General features: G+C 40.2%; 1 protein-coding gene across 6 annotated transcripts in view; it reads left to right on the plus strand.

Moving 5' to 3' along the window:
- The window catches only part of ACAD11 (acyl-CoA dehydrogenase family member 11), a 61,262-nt gene that overhangs the window by 3,399 nt on the left and 35,792 nt on the right, over window positions 1–22,071 (plus strand). For all 6 annotated transcript variants that reach the window (XM_007064304.4, XM_043540803.1, XM_037890299.2 and 3 more), the window contains 12 exons: window positions 1,601–1,700; window positions 3,670–3,795; window positions 5,502–5,663; window positions 7,830–7,994; window positions 9,841–9,988; window positions 10,560–10,681; window positions 11,458–11,564; window positions 11,944–12,070; window positions 14,993–15,070; window positions 18,023–18,161; window positions 18,281–18,388; window positions 20,347–20,445. In XM_007064304.4, coding sequence (XP_007064366.2) covers window positions 1,601–1,700; window positions 3,670–3,795; window positions 5,502–5,663; window positions 7,830–7,994; window positions 9,841–9,988; window positions 10,560–10,681; window positions 11,458–11,564; window positions 11,944–12,070; window positions 14,993–15,070; window positions 18,023–18,161; window positions 18,281–18,388; window positions 20,347–20,445 — 1,481 coding nt within the window. The remainder of the gene's footprint in view (window positions 1–1,600; window positions 1,701–3,669; window positions 3,796–5,501; window positions 5,664–7,829; window positions 7,995–9,840; window positions 9,989–10,559; window positions 10,682–11,457; window positions 11,565–11,943; window positions 12,071–14,992; window positions 15,071–18,022; window positions 18,162–18,280; window positions 18,389–20,346; window positions 20,446–22,071) is intronic.

Consider the following 22,071-nt stretch of genomic DNA (forward strand, 5'->3'; position numbering starts at 1 on the left):
TGCTAATGCAAAAGTCCACCTGCTTCGATTCCATCATAGGATTGGGGCCTTGATTAGAGAACTATCTCAATGTGTTCTGTATTCAAGATATAACCTATTATCACGGATGTACAGGATGTCTTGGCCTTTAGGCAGTCTTCTGGGAGTATCCCTTTATATGCCAGATGGCCAACAGATCACACTTTTCCACAAGGGTTGGTCACTGAATGGTGAGTCCCAACTGAGGGAGACTCCTGTTCTGAGACTTTTACCCCTCAGTGTACATCTGTAGGTGTCTGCAGCAAGACTAGGCAGCCTTTTCAAAACCGAGTAGGGTGTATTAATCAACTGGAATATAGCATCAGGAACTCCTTAGGTTAGTGTAGAGAAGCAAAGGTTAAGACGGTGAAGACAGTTCAGACTGGCCAAAGTTAGGGCTTGTACACACTAGTGCTTACTTCGAAACAGTTTGTAGCTCAGGGGTGTGGAAAAGCTGCCCCTCTGAGCAACGTAAGTTACACTGACCTAAGCGCTGATGTGGACAGCGCTGTGTCCGTGGGAGACGCTCTCCCACTGACATAACTACTGCCACTCAGGGAGGTGGAGTAATTGTGCCGACGGGAGAGCTCTCTCTGGTCGGCATAAAGCGTCTGTACTAGTAGCGCCAAAGCAGTACAACTGCACCACTGTAGTGATCCTCGTGTAGACTAGCCCTTAGAATTCCACCAAGCCAGGTTGCTCTCTTGCTGATCTTGGCTTTCTCTGTCTATCAATCCCAAGTGAGAACTTCTGTGTCTCTGTCAGCCCAGTTCTTACTGCAGATTCCTGTCCCCTCTAGTACTTCCACTTGAAAACCATACCAAGTTTCCATGTCCAGCCTGCCCGAGCATCCTGCTGTTAAGTGTTAATCATTTAGTCACTGGGGTTCCCATTGTTTTTTGTGGATCTTCCATTGATATGTGTTGATTCCAGCCAGCGCTTGATGGCTCATTCAGATCAACCCAGACAGTTACCTGGCACAAATACCTTATACCTTTTCTCTGTTCCAAGGGAAGCATTTTATCCCTTCTGCACCCACTCGGTAACAACACTAAGCCAAAGGGTTAACTGCCATGAGCATCATTCATAAATGTGTTACAGAAAATTCTCACTTCTGACACATCTATTGTGAGTCAAAGGAAGTTTATGCACTACTGTAAAAAAATTAGTCTATTTTTCTTAATCCAGATTGGTAAATTTTTAAGGCCACTATTTTCCATCCAAGAATCTGAGTGTGCTTTGAAAACATTAACTAATCTTCACAGCATCTTTGTGGGTGTTACCTCCTTTCTACAGAAGAGCAAACAGAGGCATGGAATACCTGTGACTTTCCAAAGTCAAAAAGGAAACGTGGCAGAACTGGGAATAGAGCCCATGACTACTGACTTTGAACTGTCATCTGCTGATTTGTAAGATTGTATGTTTAAAAGAACACCCCTGAGATGAATTCCCAAATTGTACTTGGGCATCCTCTTCAGCCCAAACAATGATGTGCACTTTTCCAATTTTGAGTTGCTGCTGTTCTTTCTGTTAAATGTTTGCAACTTTGTTTCTTAGTAATTCATTTCTTGTTCCTCTGTAGCTCAGGCCAGTCCAATCCAACCTTTTACTTGCAGAAGGGTTCTAGGGCATATGTGCTTAGGAAGAAGCCTCATGGCCCTCTTCTGCCTAGAGCTCACAAGGTGAGTAGCCAATTCTTTGGCAAACTATAAATGCATTTCATAGTGCATGTGCTAAAAGTACATAATTGTGAGAAACAAATGTTTTAATTTGAGGACAGAGCCAAATGGCTCACAAATACCTAGGCTAAATTATCTTCATTCTAAAGCTTTCTGACCCAGTTACAAATTTGAAAGAAAAACTGGCTTTGTGTACTTTTTATGGATTTTATTACACATCAATAAATAAGCAAATTTAAAGTTAATCAAACTTATGAAGTTAACTACTATAAAGACATACTATACTAAGAATTAGACAGTACAATTATCAAATCAAGCTCACAATTAGAATTAATAATATGAACTGAGTCACCAATTAATCAAGTCATCAAAGTAATACAATAATCAAATCATAAGTAAGGCTCAGATTTTGTCAGGGATATTTTTAATAAAAGTCAGGAACAGGTCATTGGTGTTCCTGAATTTTTGGGAGGGGTCTAGCACCTACAGCAGCTGGGGGCTCTGGGGTCCTCTCGCCACTCACTGAGCTGGGCAGCCTGCAGGGGTCCCCCCACCGCAGCTGGGTAGCTACAGGGGGCCCACTGCCAGCCATGGCTGAGAGCTGTGGGGCTGACAGCTTCAGTCCCAGGGCAGAAAATGTCACGGAGGTCTCTGGAAGTCACAGATTCCGTGACCTCCATGACATAATCATAGCCTTAATCAGAAAGCTAGTACAGCACCTGATCAATTTTTTTACAAATACAAAAACTTGAGGAGGCAGCCACCTGCTTAGCTCTAACCGCCAGTTACAGGATCTTGCTCATGGCAAAGTAATCTGTTGACCTGGTTGAATGCTTCTGATTCTGAAACAAACATGTTTACCTCTCAGCCCTTGAAGTAATATTTAGACTCCTCCCAAAGTTCCTGTGTGCTTAGTGACTATACTGATCACTCCCTCTCTGGTTTAATTACCCAATCTTTGGTACAACAGAGTCGACAGCTCTTACCTCTCCTGTAGAGTAGCGTGGTGTTGCTGACACCCTTCACTATTCAGGGCAACAGTCTAAGTTTAAAGCAGGACTGCCTAGAACTTGAATTAGGAAATGATTAATATTGTTTACTCCAAATGAACTCACATATGCACCCAATCATTTAAACACACGCATGCACATCTTAAAAGTGTTTAGAGAAGAAGAAGAAGAAGAAGAATGGGGACATCACCACCCAGTAACAACATAAGAAAAAGGGGGAAGTACTTAAGGAAAAAGATGCATTCTTCAGCTTGTGTGGTCTTTGGCATCACATTGCATCAGTCAGGACTGCAGTTCGGGGGATTGGGTCACGCTATGTCTGGTCAGTATCTCGGTGCTGGCAAAATCTTCTGGGCACTTAGGCCTAGTCTGTAGTGGTCTTTGTCTTCAGTTGGCTGGTACAGATGGCACCAGTTCATTAGAAGGCCTTGATATGTTGATGGCTATAACTTCCCTTGCCCAGGGTTACACATTTCACGCATCTCCATATCTTCTCTTAGCATTTCTTAAAGCAAATGTATAGGCCTCTTTGCAACTGTCACATGACCCCTATCCTGACAAGGAACTGGGGAACTACCAGTTAGTTGCTTTAACTTACTGAAGGGTCGTCTTGCTCTTAGCAACTTTAACCCAGAGACAGAGCTGCTCTAGATGTTGTTAATATAAATCTGATTTAAGATAAAGAAAATTAAAGTTTATACCAGGCCCAACTCTCAAGTGGCCTATTTTCCTCGCGTAACGATTGGCATAAAGATTTAAGTGGATATTGAATGTTAGAAATGTTAGAAAATGCAATTAACTATTCAAATGCACAAACCAGTACCAGTGTTCTGTACTGCATAATCCAGTGCTTGGTGTTTAGTAGGGCACAATGTTATATTCTGTGTATATGTAAAATAAGTTTAAATGTGTTTGAAGAATTTGAACATTATTCTGTACCTACCATACTATATCTTTCTTAGGTTGATAGAGAATATCACGTGCAGAAAGCGTTATTTTCAGCTGGATTTCCAGTCCCTGAGCCCCTACTGTATTGCAGTGATGTTTCTGTGATTGGAACTGAATTTTATGTGATGGAACATGTACAGGTTAGTCAATACATGTTGTAGGATTTTGTTTTGTTTTCTTTTTGGGTTTATTTCCATTGCAACTGCTTTAAAATATCTAAAGTTTTATATGTTGAAATAGGAACTTTGATGAAATTTTTCAATCTTGGGTGCCTAGAATAGGGCTCATAAGCCCCCCTTTAGGCACCTAAATAAAAATGGCTTGATTTTTTTCAGAGGTTCTGATCACCAATAGCGGCCATTGACTTCAGTTTTTTTAGGACTTATTTCCCTCTTGCAGGGTCATGTGTTTGGCTCACCATTCAACATGATCTTCTCAGGTTGGTTGTCAGGCAGACATTCTGAAATCAGACAGGATCCCTGGTGTGAGAACCCTAGACTTATTAGGGGGAGCTGGTCCGGCTTTAAGGTTGGGTAAATGTTCTCAATCCCAGACCCTCAAAGTTTCTGGGTTTTTGAAAGAAATGATGAATGCATTAATCAAGTGTCCTTCAAAAGCTAACAGAGTTGTAGTTCAGGCAGCAATTATAGGAATATAGGGAAGGTCTATGGACCACCACTAGATGGGTCACAGAGGTGCCTCTTCTTTACTCTGGGGACTCCTCTGATCCAAACCACATATGTTTCCAACGTTCTGTATTTTATTAATTTAAATAAGCAAAAGCATAAATGATCTGTAAACAAATCAAATTACAAGAAAGTGGGTTAATATCAAATCATCAGGTTGTGTGTTCGATTTAGGAGACAGATGAGTTGGGGGTGTGTGTGTGTGTGGTTTTTTTTTGTTTGTTAACCATGTTCTAATACTGCTTCCAATTAGGTTAACTTAGAAATATCCCAGCAGTTTTTCAATCTTTGCTTTGGTACGTTTATACATTTGGAATTTTCTCTGTCTTGTCTAGAGCAAGAAGTTTCTTTTTAATAAATCTAGTTCCCTCAGCATCTGTTCTTTTCCCAAGGTTGTAAGTTTACACTTGGCTAAATTGGATAGCCGAGTTGCTTTTATTTTATTTTTTTTTTCATTAATATAGTCCAAGGTTTTAGAAAATAGAACAGAATTTGATGAAACATGTATGTTGACTAAACAGTATCATGTAATGCTACAATAAATTCTACTCTTCCACAATTAATTGGCAAAAACTAACCTAATCAGTGTGTTAGCTGTGTACGTTTTAAACCATTAACTATCTGGAAGTGAGTGGGTTTAGAGGGAAAATTTGCCTAGTTTTTCCTTTTTCCCATATCAAAGGGTCCACTTCAGAGGCAAATGATAGCCCCTCCCTCCCTCCCAAAAATTAAGTGGATAACTTTTTTAACTGTTTTTGAAATGTGAAAAAACCTTACAAAACTAGAGCTTATTTTGTTTTTTCAATTTATACACTGAATTATTTTGATTCAGAATATTTGAGATGGACCCAAGAAATACAATCTAGATTGCACACACCTCAGAGTTTGGAGGGTGTCTGGTTCTAGAGTTCTAGTTCAGGATCTACAAGATACATATATTAGATTCACTGCTCAGGGAGATCCTGTGAGATTGGTAGTTTTTGGATTTCAGTGAGCAAGAGTGCCTTGACCTTCCTGGACAAGAAACAAGTGAGCAAAGAAGAGATTACTGACGCAATGACTGTTAATACATCATACACATCTTGTGCTGTTGAGTTGTGTGACCTTTCCTCCCCCTCCTCCTTCCATCTGACCAAATATCTGATTTATGATGTCTTTAGGGTCGTGTATTCCGAGACCTCACACTACCTGAAGTCAGTCCAGCGGAGCGATCTGCTTTGTATGTTGCTATGATAGAAACCCTGGCCCGGTTGCACTCATTCAGTTTGCATTCATTGGGTCTCCAAGGATATGGCAGAGGACCAGGATACTGTAGGAGGCAGGTAATGGTCTCAAAAACCACTTACTTTGTAATGCCCTTGAATGTTTCATTTGTATTCATTTGGTTACAACACTTTTTATATTAAAATAACTAACATCCTTAAACTACTCAAGGTTTTGGCTTTACCTAATATCTTATAATTAGTTCAATTACTCTACATGTTCTAAAGTGTTTAGAACACATTGATTAAGTTTATGGTCCTATTATCAGACTGTAGTATCCATTCACCTGTGTCACACCTCCAGATTTGGAATTACACGTGCAGTGGGATTTATGTTTGAAATACAACAAAGATCAGGTCTATCTTTCAGTGTCCTTTCTCCTTTCCAGATGTATTTAATACAAATTTAAATCTACTGAGCTACTAAGGGTATAACAACACTGTCAAAATCCAGAAGCAGGAATAGAACTCTCAAGATTAATTTTCATGAATTTGGATCACCTGTGCCCGTTGATATAGGGACTTACTTTGTCCCTTTTAGAGGAAGCTGGAAAGGATCTTAATCATGTATTCCAATGGGTCAGAATCTGATGTTACACCAGTATAAATCAAGAATAACTTTAGTGGAGTTGCTGTGGATCTATAGTGGTGTAGCCTAGGTCAGAATCTGGTCCTAAGTTGTTTGTTTTTTTGTTTGTTTTTGGTTTTTTTAGACAGTTTCCTGAGCTTCAGAAATTGACTCTGTATGTGACTATTTCTTTTTTGTTTTAGTGTGAAGATGTGGAAGTATCAAAGCTTATTGAACAGTATCTCTGAGGAGTTGATCCATGCTGTTTGATTTTCTGTTGTGCTTACATTTGTAACACACAGCAAGGTTATGAAACAAAATATGCACTCAGCCTTCCACTGGTGATAGAAACAAAGGCTAAAGATTGAGAAGTGCAATTTTCTGTTATTTATTAAACCTTCTTGAATTCTCTTCTGTACCTTATTGGATCTCTAAAATAATCTAAAGCTTGAGGGCAATGAGCAGAGATCAAAATAGCTTGGCTGGTATCAGATGGGTTAAGGAACCAGAAGTCCTTTGGGTGGCTGTAATCAGAGTGAGCAATTGGAAGTGACTGAGCTCTGAGGGCTTGAGAAAACAGAGACCCATGAGTAAAGGTGAAATAGAAGCTCAGAGCAGCAAAGCAACACACAGAAAAGCGCAGTGGGATGTGGCTTGTAAACTAAGGGCAAGTCTACACTTAAAATGATGCATTGGTGCAGGTGCACCGATGCACCTGTGCTACTCTAGCACTTTAATGAAGACACTCTAAGTCAATGGGAGAGAGCTCTCCCATCGGCATAGTTAATCCACCTCCCTGAAAGGCGTACCTATGTTGGTAGGAAAAGCTCTCCAGCCGACATAGCGCTATCTACACAGAGGATTAGGTCGGTATAACTAAATTGCTTAAGGGTGTGGATTTTTCACACCCCGGAGCAATGTAGTTATACCAATATAGGTTTGTAATGTAGACGAGGCCTAAAACCATAACAGTGGATGTTCAAAGGGAGCATACAGGGCGGACTGAATGGGCTGGAGCAGCTGACCATAATGGGCTGAAGAGCTAGAGAAAACAAGATAGGAATATATATGTACAAATTGTAGTAAGTGCAAACCCTTTAGATCCAGCCAGTTTTGTCGTCTTTTATGGGATTTTAAATGCATTAGGGCAATAACAGAATCAAGCATATTCCTGCCAGTTACATTTCTTCACCTTAAAGTTCTAATTCCCAGGCCCACAACTAGCTGCATGTGAGTGCGTCCCTGCACCCGTGCATAGTTATGATTGGAACATAATGTATTATTGTCCTTTAAATAAAATCATTTGGCTGTGTCAGCCTAGAATCCAAAAAGAGAGAGAGGGAAAAAAAGAGTGCCAAGTTTACTGGTGAATAGAAAATCTCAACAATGGTCTTTGTCACTATTACCAGTGGAAAAATTGAATGTGCATCATGTTTCATAACCATCTTGGCGACATATTCATAGCCATAATTATAAAAATGAAGAGCAAAACCATCATAGAAAAGGGATGGTATATGATGACAAATATTTTTTCAACACCTTTGAATTATAACAAGTAAAAAGGAAGTTTGAATGGCTCGCTCCCTCAGCTGTATAATCTGCTTTAAAATAGCTGATGTTTGATTTTCCTAGTTTTAAGTGTTTTTTATATTTTTCAGGTTAAAACTTGGAAAAAACAGTATGATGCATCTGCTCACGTAGACATTCCTGCTATGAACCAGCTGGCTGAGTGGTTAATGAACAACTTGCCAGCTGGTGATAATGAAGAAAATCTGATTCATGGAGATTTTAGAATAGATAACATCATTTTCCATCCAAGAGAGGTACCCCAAACATATACATACATTAATCTTACTTCTTAGTTCTTGTTGTACTGTTTCTCTACCTTCCTACCTATGTAATAGACATTGACGGGTGTTGCAGAGTACAATTTTCTTGAGGTAAATTTAAAACTTAAATTAGGTTAGTGAATTTGTTTTAAGTTTTAAAGGGAGGGCTGCAGAGCAGCATCTGGAAGGGGCTGATCCTGCCCCTTCCATTCCCGGCATCTGGGCCATGCGTTGCCCAGGGCCGCCCCACCTCTTCCCACCCCCTGCTCCTCCCTCTCTCCCCAGTGCCTCTGGCATGCCACCAAACAGCTGACAGCAGGAGGCACTAGGGGGATGAGGATGAGTTGATCGGCTGGGGGGGTGGGATGGAGGGGCCCGCTGGTGGATGCTCAGCACTCACTCAGCGCCTATGTCTGGGAGCCCTGCGGCCCACCTGGGCAATTTAAAAGGGCCCGGGGCTGCTACTGCAGCAGTGGCCAAGGACCCTGGGCCCTTTTAAATCACTTGGGCCCCTGGGCAATTGCCCTCCTTGCCCCCTGGTTGGGGGGCCTGAAATAAGGAGAGTACGTAAATCAAGGCTGGTATCGTGTAACCGCTGGAAACCCATGATTTGCCATTCTTTGAGAAAGAGGATTGTTCTCTGGTCTCTGCATGAAACCACACTCTTTCTTGTCAATGATGTGTAATGAATCATTGGCTGCTTTAGTGCTCCCTTCCCACATACTGTATGTCACTTTGTGGGTGAAAGGTAAACCTAGGCCATATGATCAACAGAATTATTCAACAGTGGCAGAACACAGTTCAGGGTCTGGGCATTAGGTGTAGTTTGTGCAGTAAATGACATTTGAGGTGTACTCTGTTTTAAAACAATCTTCTCGAGATCATAAAAGCCAACTACAATCTTTCTGCGCAAGTTTAGTAATCCCTTGTGTGCTAGTTGTTCAAGCATGCCAAACAGGACACGTTTCAAAGGTTCTCCCCCCCTCCTTTATAGCAAGGGAACAGTGTCTGTCTATATCAGGGGTTGGCAGCCTTCAGCACGCAGCCCATCAGGGTAATCTGCTGGCGGGCCGCAACACTGTTTACCTTGGCCGTCGTAGGCACGGCCCCCCGCAGCTCCCAGTGGCAGTGGTTCGCCACTTCCTGCAGCTCCCATTGGCTGGGAATGGCGAACTGCAGTTGCTGGGAGCTGCGGGCAGCTGTGCCTGTGGACGGTCAACGTAAACCAACTGTATCACGGCCCACCAGCGGATTACCCTGTTGGGCCGCGTGCCAAAGGTTGCCTACCCCTAGTCTATATTGTAATTGAGTAAGTTCCAGATTTAGTCTATTGTGCACTGTTATGTTACAAAGAGGGACCTGTGGTTTGAACATAGAACCACAAATTTATGAGTTCTAATCCTGGCTCTGTCACTGACTCCTCTTTGTGGCTAGGAACAGGTCATGTGCTATTTCCTCATCTGTAAAATAGGGTTACAAACTTCCTTGCCTACTTCCCTCACAGGACTTTCGTGAGACAGATTAGAGTGTTTACGAAGGGCTTTAAGAATGAAAAGAGCTATATAGATGCTAAGTGTATATAATGTTATCTCAATAGAATAAGTAAAAATTAATTTGTTCATTTATATGAACACTACTTTTCTCTAGATCCCAAGACCTAGTACTGTATTAAGGAACTATCGTCACTGTAACAATCTTATGGTGCGCATATATATATATATATATACACACACACACACACACATATCCTATATTAGTCTTCTAAATGGGAAGGCGCGTGGATGTAGTTAATTTAAGTTGCTTACGTTTATCATTCATTGGATTTTTTTTATTTATTTAGGCTCGTGTTGTGGCAGTCCTGGACTGGGAACTTTCAACCACTGGGCATCCTTTAGCAGATTTAGCTTATACCGCTGCATTTTACTTCTGGCCTAACACAATTAAACAGTTAGGCCAAGGGGGTACCTTGAGTTTTAGAGATACTGTAGGTAATTTGTAATTTTGTTTTTTAAAAATTGATTTCTATTTAGTTTTTTATCTCTATAAACAGTTGATAGCCAACTATTAAGCATACCATACTAAACTTGAAAATAACTTCCATAGTTTACTAACAACATGTTTATTACATTCTATAAAATTATAGATAGGAAATATATATTTCAATATACTTATATGGTTATTAATAGTCCTTTAAGTGAAAGGATATTTTGAATGCTGTTTTTCTTAAAGAGACACTGAGATAGTTTAAGCCTAAAATTTAATCTTTTTGTCTTGTCTTTTAACATATTATTATTTTTTTACTGACCTGAAAAAGTGCTGTGTTTATATTTGGTTGGAATTTAAACAATCCCCATTTGTGTTTGGCTGCCAAATATAACTGCATTATATTAGTGCATGAGAACCAGTATGTGGCACTTACTAGTTTGTTTTTGTTGTGTAATTTGAATATAGTTTGTAAGACTAAACAAACAGCATAATTGGTGACAAATTAATTAGAATTTAAAAACCAAGGAAGAGAGAAGTTTTGGACATGCTAAATATTCTGTATGGTTTTCCTAGGAATTCCATCACTTGAAGAATTGATTTCAGTTTACTGCCGCTGCAGGGGTATTAGCACAGATCTTTCGAACTTGAATTTCTTCCTTGCTCTTTCATATTTTAAAATAGCTGGAATATGCCAGGTAAAATTTTCATTAATATATGTTCTTATAGTTTAATTATTATTATTTTGTTTGGTAATGTAAATTAAAAATGTAAAAAAATATTGAAATGTGATAAAGTTGAAAAGCTTCTGTAATTTTATTTATTCTTTTAAAAGCTGTAGCATGTTAGCTGCCTGTCAATAGTAGCTGTCTGGGCTATTGTTCCCTTTATAAAACTACCGATCTGGTGATGGCTGACTCAATTTTTAAAGCAGACATTAGCTTTCTTTAGATTTGTTCATTTTGGGTATGATCATCATGGATGCTAGATGATGTGGGGGGGCGGGACCTCAGGAAAAATCACATACACTGTCCTTTTAAACTCTGAGCATTGTGGGCCCCATCCAGTGCCTATTGAAATCAACAGATGGGAACCCATTGACTTCAGCTGGCACTGGATCAGGCCCCACATGAACTTTTTCAATTATGTATATGACATTTGCACAGTAAATACTTGTCATCTGTGCTGCTGATTTTGGTGCTTGTCCTTTGGACTTGGACCATTAGTCTGTCTACAATGGAGTGAGTATTTTCTTTTAGTGTCTCAGTATCACTACTGATTGGAAATGGATCAATGGCACTACTAATGGATTCAACTAAAATTTGACCAATTTTTATATTGGAACACTGACTACTTCTTTTTATTGGGAATATATGCATTTAATTTTGTCCACCAGTTCACAAAGATTATGTCATACTGGACTCCAATTTTAAGCAGATATTAAATCATATATGTCTATTTTATTTGGTTTTAGGGTGTATATGCTAGATATCTCCTTGGAAATTCTTCTGCAGAGAATAGTTATGAGTTCGCTGAGATGGTGAAACCCTTGGCAGAAACTGGATTACTGCTCTCAAAAAGGTGAGAGCACTTGTTGGATATGTCTATGCAGGGGTTAAAAAAACACAGCTGGCCTTGGCTCGCAGAACTCGTGCTCTGTAGCTGAAAAATTGCTGGGTAGACATTTGGGCTAAGGCTGTAGCCCAAGCTCTGGGACCCTCCACCCTTGCAGCCCGAATGACTACACAGCAATTTTTCAGCCCAAGCCCTGCGAGCCTGAGTCAGCTGACCTGGGTCTTTTATCCCTGTGTTGATATGCCCTAAAAGGCTTGGCTAACTTGGGTCAGACCTTTCACAGCTTTCTTATATATTTCTTTAAATAGTTATATTTATGTAAGGAAGTTTGTATTAACAGCAGGAGAACCTGACCTTATTTATTTATTTTAATTTTGTTCCCTAGAACTTCTTTCACTGGTAATGCACAACCCAGTGATACAGGAGAGCTGTTCCAGCAGACTAAAAAAGGCCAGGAGGTTCTGCTGAAGGTGAAGAGGTTCATGAAGCAGCATGTGTTTCCAGCTGAAAAGGTAGAAGCTTTTTGTTCAGGAAGTAGTATGTTTGTTCCGAAATTCAGAGCTTACTTCACAGCTCACATCTTCACTTTGTTTAGGAACAGAGACAGAGCTTAATTTTGTCCAGTCAGTGATATTCTTTGCAGATTATTACTGATTATAAATCAGTATAGCCTTGGCAACAAAATCTACCCAAAGTACAGTGTGTGAATTAGTAGTGAATGCTAGAGAAAGAATATTGAATACGGGAAAATACTCTACTAATAACAAATATAATAGTATCCTTCACAGTAGAGAAAAGACAGAACTGTTGTAGGGAGTGAGTGCAAAGGGGGTTCCTGATGTTGGACATAGACAGGCACTATCGCGCTCTGACTAGCTCACAGACTGAAGGATGTTGATGGTCCACAAAGTTTTACCATACTGGGTCTGCCTGAATGCTGGCCCAGATTGTTTCTCCTTTAGCTTTTCGAGGTTCATGGTTCTTCAGTTCTGAGGGAGTGCTGAAAGCAGGAGATTAGGAGTTGATACTTGAGTTCCCAATGTTGCTGCTCACTTAAGTATGATCCTAGGGATGTTGCTCAGCCTCTCTCTGTATCTATATTTTTTTTCTCACAAATTTGTTTATGATGATTAATTGTTTATAAAGTGCTTTGAGATCCTTAGTTGAAAGTAACTCTGGTATAATCATTGCCAACTATGTTTGCTTAATGTGTCGTCATGACTAATCGTTGCATTACAGCTGCTGCAGGTTCTGTATGCACTGTGACTAACTCCCTCACAACATCTCTGACCCTCAGGACAAACTGCTTGTTGGGAAATTTGGGATTAAGTCTGAAGATCCAAGCCTTCTGAAAGAAGCAGTTTTTTGGCTAATGCTCTACTTGGATATGCATTTTGTCCCTGTGATTGTTCTTTGCCTGCAGCCCTAGGTTGTTTACTTTCTCTGGTCTCTTGTTTGGTGTGTGGGAGGTAACATGCCATGCAACCAGGTTAATTTGATAAAAACTTTGATGTCCTGCTTTAATGATGTTGTTAGAAGATAATGTAATATTCAGTAAAGTATTTGACTGTAAGTTCCCAGGCCCGTAGGACATTGCTTCTTGTGGAGCCATAATATGCTATTAAGATTGTTAGAGGCTTGACTGTGTCCCAGAGGGAAGAATTGCATTGGAGGGGTGTTTGTCATCCAGGAGGAAGGCTGCTGTTCTTACCCCCAATCCTGGATGGAACGTTTTACCTTTTCCATAGCCCTTTCTAACAAGGTTAAGCGTTGTCTATATCTGATATTAAGTACACTTCTCTAATATACCATCATGCCCTCAGTTCCTAGATGTGTCTGACATTAATGTAGGCTTGAAAGCTGATAGTGGAAATGGCCAGAGAGGTCCATAATTATGAAAAGATGATTTCTTAATGTACCTGCTCCAGATGAGTTCTTGTTTCTGAAAGATTTTCTCAAAGGTTGAGCAGCCATCTTTTGGTCACAACTAGTTTTGTTTCTCTTCAGGAAAAAATGTGTTCTAAGGAATGTGTTTCAGAGTAACAGCCGTGTTAGTCTGTATTCGTAAAAAGAAAAGGAGTACTTGTGGTTGCCAGCGGGGGAGTGAGGTGGGAGGAAGTTTTGTTTCATGGTCTCTGTGTGTATATAATGTCTTCTGCAGTTTCCACGATATGCTATGCATCCGATGAAGTGAGCTGTAGCTCACGAAAGCTCATGCTCAAATAAACTGGTTAGTCTCTAAGGTGCCACAAGTACTCCTTTTCTTTTTAAGGAATGTGTGTTTAACTAACAAAAAAACAATATGGAACGTTCCCTACGTAATCCTTTAAAGGAAATGCATGTATGTTTTTGTTTGTTTGCTACAGCTGGGGTTGGGAAGTCAGGACTCCTGAGTTCTATTCCTAAATCTGCAAAAAGAACAGGAGTACTTGTGGCACCTTAGAGACTAACAAATTTATTTGAGCATAAGCTTTCATGGGCTAAAACCCGATGAAGTGGGTTTTAGCCCATGAAAGTTTATGCTCAAATAAATTTGTTAGTCTCTAAGGTGCCACAAGTACTCCTGTTCTTTTTGCGGATACAGACTAACACGGCTGCTACTCTGAAACCATTCCTAAATCTGATTCACTGTGTGACTTTAGATGGGTCATTTAACCTTTCAGTATAATGAGTCATTTAAATTTCCAAAAGTTGTTTGAAAAGTGCTTTGAGATCCCTGAATAAAAAGCACTAAAAACTGTGAAATATAATCAGTGCATAAAAAAATTAGTCTTCAAAATTCCCATAGAGAGCAACATTTAGCATTAGGATTGCTATGAAGGGCACAACTGTATATAGTGCTAATATCTAGCACTCCAAATGGCTGAGTACACAATGAAAAGATCACCTATTTAAAGAGAAACAGCTGTATTCTTCATGTTTTCACTTGTTGCATACTAAAATTGGATACCTAGCTTGCATGTTGCAATATTGCACTGGTTGTACTACATGTGCTGTGTCAACATAGTCAGCTTAAATTGTATATAGTAATGCTTATTTCATCACAGTGTCATTAATTTTGTATACAATTACCATTCAAGAATTACTAGTCATGACAAGTCCTTACTCATATCTCCGGAAAATGTTGAACTTCAAACACCACCAGAAAAGTGTTTTGAATAGCACTGAGTCACTTTTATATCTGAAGTGAGGTACAGTTTTGGCTAAAGTTCACGAGGAGTCTCAAGCCTGTTTTAGATGTGAGGCATAATCAGATTGCAATTAGGTTTTTAATTTTTTTTTTAACATATACAGTACTATTGTACAATAAAGATGCACTTCTAGTATGTAATAGGAATTCATTGCGGTTTGTGGAGATTGGGAAAGAGGCAGTAGAAGAAACCATATATTACTTTTTATTGTACGTTTGTTTTTGTTTTATTTTTTTTCCTAAGGAGGTGGTTGAGTACTATGCCAAGGATGAAAATTCACTGGACAGATGGAAGAAACCTTCAGTGATTGTGAAACTGAAGGTAATACAAAGTGAATGTTCGCCTGAGTATTGCAGTGATGATGGAAATGAGGGAGTTGATGCAATTGCCTGAGCAAATATTACCTAGAGTAGTTTACCTTTTAGATCATCATGTTTCTCTTATGCATATAAAATACAATACGCTTTTAAAAAGGAATTGCAGTTTAAAAATCCATGTATTTCCCAAGCTTTAGAAAGCTGAGGAAAATAAAACCATTTGTGCCCCCTTACAACCCTGTCATATGGTGATGTTGTGATAATTGGGCCTACACATTTACCCTAATGGTGAACTCAACTCCAAGAAGTGAGCATAATTTCATAAGATGTCACAATAACCCATAACAAATGCTGATGGGGAAAGATGCAAAAGTGGGACTGATTGAATTTGTCCAAACGAAAAAGCCTACTGATATAACTTAAGGGCTGTGTTAAGATCATGCTTGGTAAACAAGAGATGCGGGGAACCAGAAATCATTGAACCAAAATGGTGTGTCAGAAAATAGGCCTAATTGGTGAACAAAATGAGAGGTCAGGGCTGTTCCACTCATCACTCCTTTTTGGAAGAGACTTTGGGAGGAAAAATTGGCTGCTGGAGTGAGATTCACCATCATAGCTGCCACCCCTGCCATCTCATGGGTCCCTGGACCCTCTTCATCCTAATCCCTGAGAAAGGTTCTGGCCAGAGAGAGGGAGCCAGATGACGTTGCCATCTCTGCTGGCTCTAGCTTAATCCCAATTACCACCTGCAGTGTGAGACTTTGTCTTGCCCCATCCCCCACAAGTCCTTTTCTTAACTCTCTCCTTTTTCCTTCTGTCTGATAAGAGTCTGGCTTGGCTGGCCGAGACTGCATATTTTGCCATATGTCTGTAAGCCTTTGACAGTGGCTGATAACACTGTGTGCTGTACCTGTATTTTTCCAGCAGTGATCTTGCAAGTGACTCAACATCAGAGACAGAAAATGCATCTTCTATCTTTCCTATTTATTTTCTATGTTTCTGTCTTGTTTATCTTCTTAGGAAAAGGGATCAGACTTTAATAACAGCAGTGCTAGCTCCAGCTCGTCTCAACTAACTTCTCTTTTCCCCAAAAAAGAAGTTATTACTATCTTAAAGACTGTCAAACAAGGGTCATTTTTTTTCTTTTAAAGACACTCTCCAGCGAAAGAGAGAAAGGGAATAAGGATTGTTCTTGAAATGAAAGCCTTACTTTACATTCCAAATGCTTTAACTGTTTGTTCCTGCTTTTCTGTATCTTTAATAAAAGGATTTTAATGGTGTTTGCCAGGGTACTAAGCAGGCTGAGGTCTCTGTATAACTAACCCTAAACCTTGTTTAAGGTTTTGTTTAGCCCAGGTATTCCATCTAGACTTTTTTACAGTCTTACACAGTATAAGCGGCATCTCAGAGCAGATTGTGGTGTTCTTCATATTGGTTCTTCATCTCCTTTCTTACGTGCTTTGAGCAGTGAAATAGTTAACAACACTGACATTTAAAGTCTAATCATTTCAGAAGTTAGCACATACCGAAATGAATGCAAGAAAAGGAGTACTTGTGGCACCTTAGAGACTAACAAATTTATTTGAGCATAAGCTTTCGTGAGCTACGGCTCACTTCATCGGATGCATTCAGTCAATGGGGAAGTTCACACCTCTCAAGCTGCTATTTCAGGCTCTCTGCAGTCTCCGGCAGATGTGATTACATCAGTTATAGCTGGGTCACATTTTCAAGTCTTTATTCACAACCAGAGCAGCTAGAAACTTTAAAAAAAGAGATGTGAGACTGGAGAAAAAGTGGGAGGCCTGTCTGAGGGCTTGTCTACACTGCGAAGTTGTCAACAAAACTTTTGTCTTTCACGGGTACTTAAAAAAGCGCCCCTGCGAAAGACAAAAGTTTTGCCAACACCAGTGGCAGTGTGAATGCGGCTTTGTCAGCAGGAGCGCTCTCCTGCCGACCAAGCTAACGCCGCTCACGGGGCTGGAAGTATTTTGTCGGCAAAAGTGCCGACAAAGTACCAGAAAAGAGTGTTTACACACACTGATTTTTAGTGACAAGGCTGTGTCGAGACTGCATTGTCGCTAAAAGCCGTGTGGTTTAGATAAGCCCTGAGTCTTTCCCTTCCTTCCCTCTCCCACCCCAGCACACATGCAGGCACATGCGCGCGCACACACACTCTTTAAAAAATGCTGTGCTTATACTTGAAACTGTTTCATTGTTATGTTGACATGAACAGAATTTGCCTCACACATTGCTAATCTATATTCCAGTTCTCTATTTTTAATACAGCTGAAATAAAGTATTCACTGTGTCTTTAGGGGGCACCCTGGTCCCATGAGAAGGGAGGCCCTGCACCACTGTGGAGAGAGAGCGAGAGCTCCTTTCTTTAGTTGTCCTGGGGTTGGAGCATACCATCACAATACAGCATAGTGCTGTATAGGGGTGATGTGTGCTGAAACAATTAGCCATCTCCTCATTCATATAGCATAGATTCCTAAAGCACAAAAGGAAAACAATATACTACCATGCAAACCAGAATGCATGCATGCGCACACAGTGAGTTATTGCCATTCTAGCCGGAATACTTCATGGAGCATGCAGATTTTTTAACAGTTGTTCTTTTGAAGGAGTGTGTGGAAGCTTGACATATACTGTCTGGGTGGTTATTCCGGACATATGTGGCTATCTGGTAGAAACTCTGGAGTTCAGGAGTAGGTGAAGGAAACAAAGAAAGAGAGAGTGTGTGTGAGAGAGATGTACACATGGAAAAAGTTAGGGAGAGCTTGAATGTGAGGGGGAAGCCTGAATGTTGTGCCAAAAAATGGAATATAGAGACTCAGGAAAGGAGAACTATAGTTGGGACAGCAAGATTGACTGGAGGGAGGTGAGATGGTTACTGAATCATAATGTAATCTCAGAATAAAGATTCACTGTGTGTTGGTCTTATTTCTTCTGACAGGAAATGGCCAAAGCAGAGGGTCTGTGGAACCTTTTCCTGCCAGCCATCAGTGGTCTCAGTCAGGTTGACTATGCATTAATTGCAGAGGAGACAGGAAAATGCTTCTTTGCCCCAGAAATTTTCAATTGTCATGCACCAGGTTAGCAAACGTCCCTCCCCTGGACCCCCCCCCCCCCAACTTCCTTAGTGACAATTATGTGAAGATTTTATGCTGTATGAACTATGTATTGCAAAAAGAAACATTCTGATTTCTCCCAGATACTGGAAACATGGAGGTCCTGCATTTGTATGGGTCTGAAGAGCAAAAGAAACAGTGGCTTGAGCCTCTCCTTCAAGGGAAAATTAGTTCTTGCTTCTGCATGACAGGTAAACATTTCTGCAGTTGAAAACTGCACCCCCCCCCCCATCATGCATGTTTCACAGCAGTGCAGAGAGGTGCAGAAACACAAGCTATTATGTGTTAATATCTTTGGCTTTCCACCATGGCTTTGAACCTCTCTATGTGCTATCGACAGCCAGAGGGTCTAATTCTGCAAGATCCTTAGTCTCCATAGTCACAGTAGTTGCCATTTCCCATAGTTAAGATTAATTTATATGCTATCAGAACAACAAGGAGTCTGGTGGCACCTTAAAGACTAACAGATTTATTTGGCCTTAAATCTGAAAAAGTGGTTTTTTACCCACGAAAGCTTATGTCCAAATAAATCTGTTAGTCTTTAAGGTGCCACCGGACTCCTTGTTGTTTTTGTGGATACAGACTAACACTGTTACCCCCCCGATACTATTTGCTGTAAGAATATCTTCACTCTTGCTTTTTTATTAATAGCCAAACAAAATTACTATGCAAACAGGACATACAGTAAAGTTACCCTCCTTTGTAAAGTGTGTTGAGATCACTGATGAAACGCACTGTAAATATGCTAAATATTATACCACTTTAGCAGCTAATAATATTTCAAACATCAATGACAGTCCATCTGCAAATATTTCATATGTTTGTGAAGTGTAATGTAGAAAATCACCACCAAAACATGATGCACTTCCTGTATAGCAATTGCTTATCATTCCTTTTGGGTTTACATTGCACATTTTGGCTAAAATTTTCAAACCCTGGTGCCTGAAATGATCCTCTCAGTGAAAGTTGCTGGTGGACAGCAAACTTCTGGAAAAACTGGCACTTTTGATATAGGAGAGTATCTTTAGGCACCCAAGTTTGAAAATTTTGGTCCACAGGTATAGGGCCAAATCCTGAAAGGTGCTAAGTGCCTCCTGCAAGTCAGCGGGAGTTTAGATAATCCTGCATCTTGCAGGATAGGATATAATCTCTCTTATTGCTGTGTTTCCAAAGGGGAAGAGGTGTTTTCACGTAAGATTTGGAAGGAAATAGAATATTGATGAAGCAGACCGAAGGGAGGTTGTTCCAAACAGCAGGAGCTGCAAAGAAAAGGCTGTTGCTCTATCAGTGATAACATTCTATGAAGAACTCCAGGGTCACTGGCTTTAGGAGGATGTAGAGAGTGAGAAGGACCCAGATTTTCTCCCCTGCTCTGCTCTCTGGTAGTAGAAAGGGGCCAGAAAAAAATCTGTGTCTCACCAGCTGAGAATTCCTTTGTCATGAGGGTGTCCTCAGATGGCATAGAGTTTATACAATCCCACCCTGTCCTAGAATAGGGTTTGCCTGCATCTGGCACTTACCAATTAATCCTGGGACCAGCTTGAGAATTAAGGAGCCTTAACTGGCTCCCTGACTGTACCCTGCCTCCAGCAGTGACTGGGATGAGCAGAAAACCTGAGCCACGGTCTGTGAGATAAACCAGAACAAGTCCACGCAGGGTTTTAAAAACAACAAATTTGACTGGCTGTTGAAATTAATTCTTTATCCAGGGCCCTGAGGTACTTCAGACATAGAATAAGGCAGCTCCATGTCCCAAAGGCCTTACAATTAAATAGACAAATGTTATAACTAAAGCTCTAATCACTTTTTAAGCCATATTTTCACAGTGAACATTACAATTGTGTTTTCAGAGCAAACTAGCTTTCTAATGACTGCACAAAAGTTTCCACATGGCCCTAATTATGACTGCAATTTGAAATGCTTGGTCCAGAAGTGTTGAGAGATTATTAGAGAGCATAGTGTCAGTGTTTTCTGCTTTAGCCTTGAATTACACTTTTTATCTCCACCTCTTTTACCTTCTCTCCAGTTTTTTGTTGTATGACGTTTGTATAAGCAAAACCAAAATTAATAGTAGTCTCCTCCCATAATATATGAATAATGGATCTAACTGCAGAAACACTGTTCATGCTCATAAATGTGTTTTGTACAGAGCCTGATGTCGCTTCGAGTGATGCCACCAACATGGAATGCAGCATTTGGCGAGATGGAGATAGCTATGTAATCAATGGCAAGAAATGGTGGATCAGTGGTAAGTACAAAGCTCATCATTCTAGAACAATGAATTTATGCTTGAATTCCTTCTAAACATGGTGAAACAAAAATAATTCGCGTTCCAGTTCTGAGAAGTTCACGTCTCTCTTCTGTGACCAGGGTGCTGGATTGTAAAACAGTGGGGAAAGTGATATTCAGGTTTATTGGTTTTAATTCATGAAACCCAAACCTTCATTCTGTTAGGGATGTGTGCTGTTGTTTTTTTGTACCCTTTTACTCTTTTTTTTTTTTTTTTTGGGACCCTTTTAAACCTTTCCAGAAGCTATTGAGCTGCACTGTACTCTTCTAATGTATCTTTCCATCAGATGACCCATGTATTTTAAGCTTTGTCCTGAGGCTTTCTTCATATTTGGCAGTTCGTGCATGGAATGGGGACACTATGGAGAGCTATATAGGAGCTTATTTTAAGTCATGCTTCCCAGGCTGTTTCTTTATAAAAGCTACTACTTTAGACTAGGCTTTGGTGCTGATGCATTAGCCCTGGTCTGAATGCTTCCTGTCTCACTTCCTAGCTAGTTTTATGAGCTGGTGCATAAATGGTGAATATCCTTGAAGCTACAGTGCAAAAACTTTACCAAAGCATTTAAATGAGTAACAGCTACAACCTGGATATTCTTATCTTGAGTCTCTCTATTCAGTGCTATAGTACGCTCAGGCCTGGTCTACACTGGGGGGATCAATCTAAGTTACGCAATTTCAGGTACGTGAATAACATAGCTGAAGTCGACGTACTTAGATCTACTCACCATGGTGTCTTCACTACGGTGAGTCGACTGCTGTCAACTCCACCTGCGCCTCTTACTCCTGTGGCATACCGTAGTCAACGGGAGAGCGCTCGGGTCAATTTATCGCATGTAGACTAGACATGATAAATCGACCTCCGCTGGATTGATTGCTGCCCGCCGGTCCAGCAGATAGTATAGACATACCCTCAGGTTTATTAAATAGGGCTCAACTGCTTTCCTAGATCCTACCCTCAGCATGGCTGAGCATCTGTTTCTCCACAAGCTGGTCTGGAAGCAGTTAATTGGTGTGATTTTAAAATATTGTAAGGGGGATCACAAGGTGAACCATGCAGTGACAAACATTATACCTGTCCTTGATAGCTGGGGAGGGATAGAGGAATTCTGCTGTCTCTGCACTAGTCTTTCTAGCCTTAAACCAGCACAGACAATGTAATGTACTATAAAGAACATTTTAACTCACCATTCAGAAAAAAAAAAGAAAAAAAAGCATGAATGTAAAATGTATCCCAAATTACTGCAAAGTAACTGAAGCAATGACAGTGCTATGATTAACTATGATTTTAAGTAGCCGTTCCAAGCTCATAGAAAAAAATGATCATTTTCTTTTTGTAGACTTTCCAGAAATACATATGCTAAATACTATATTCTAATATAGCTTAATGCAATTCTAGTTTACATAAATCGCTTATATTGTAGGCTTCACTGTTGTATTTTTTAAGTTAGCATCTAATCCCAGGAGATTCTGATAATGAATTCCCAATAAAATCAACTAAATTGCATTTAAATAACCTTGTTACTGTATTTCTAGAAAATCTGCAAACAGAAAATCATCAGTCAATGGGACCTGAGGGCACTCA

This window comes from Chelonia mydas, chromosome 2 (genome assembly GCF_015237465.2).
Source record: "Chelonia mydas isolate rCheMyd1 chromosome 2, rCheMyd1.pri.v2, whole genome shotgun sequence".
NCBI lineage: Eukaryota > Metazoa > Chordata > Testudines > Cheloniidae > Chelonia > Chelonia mydas.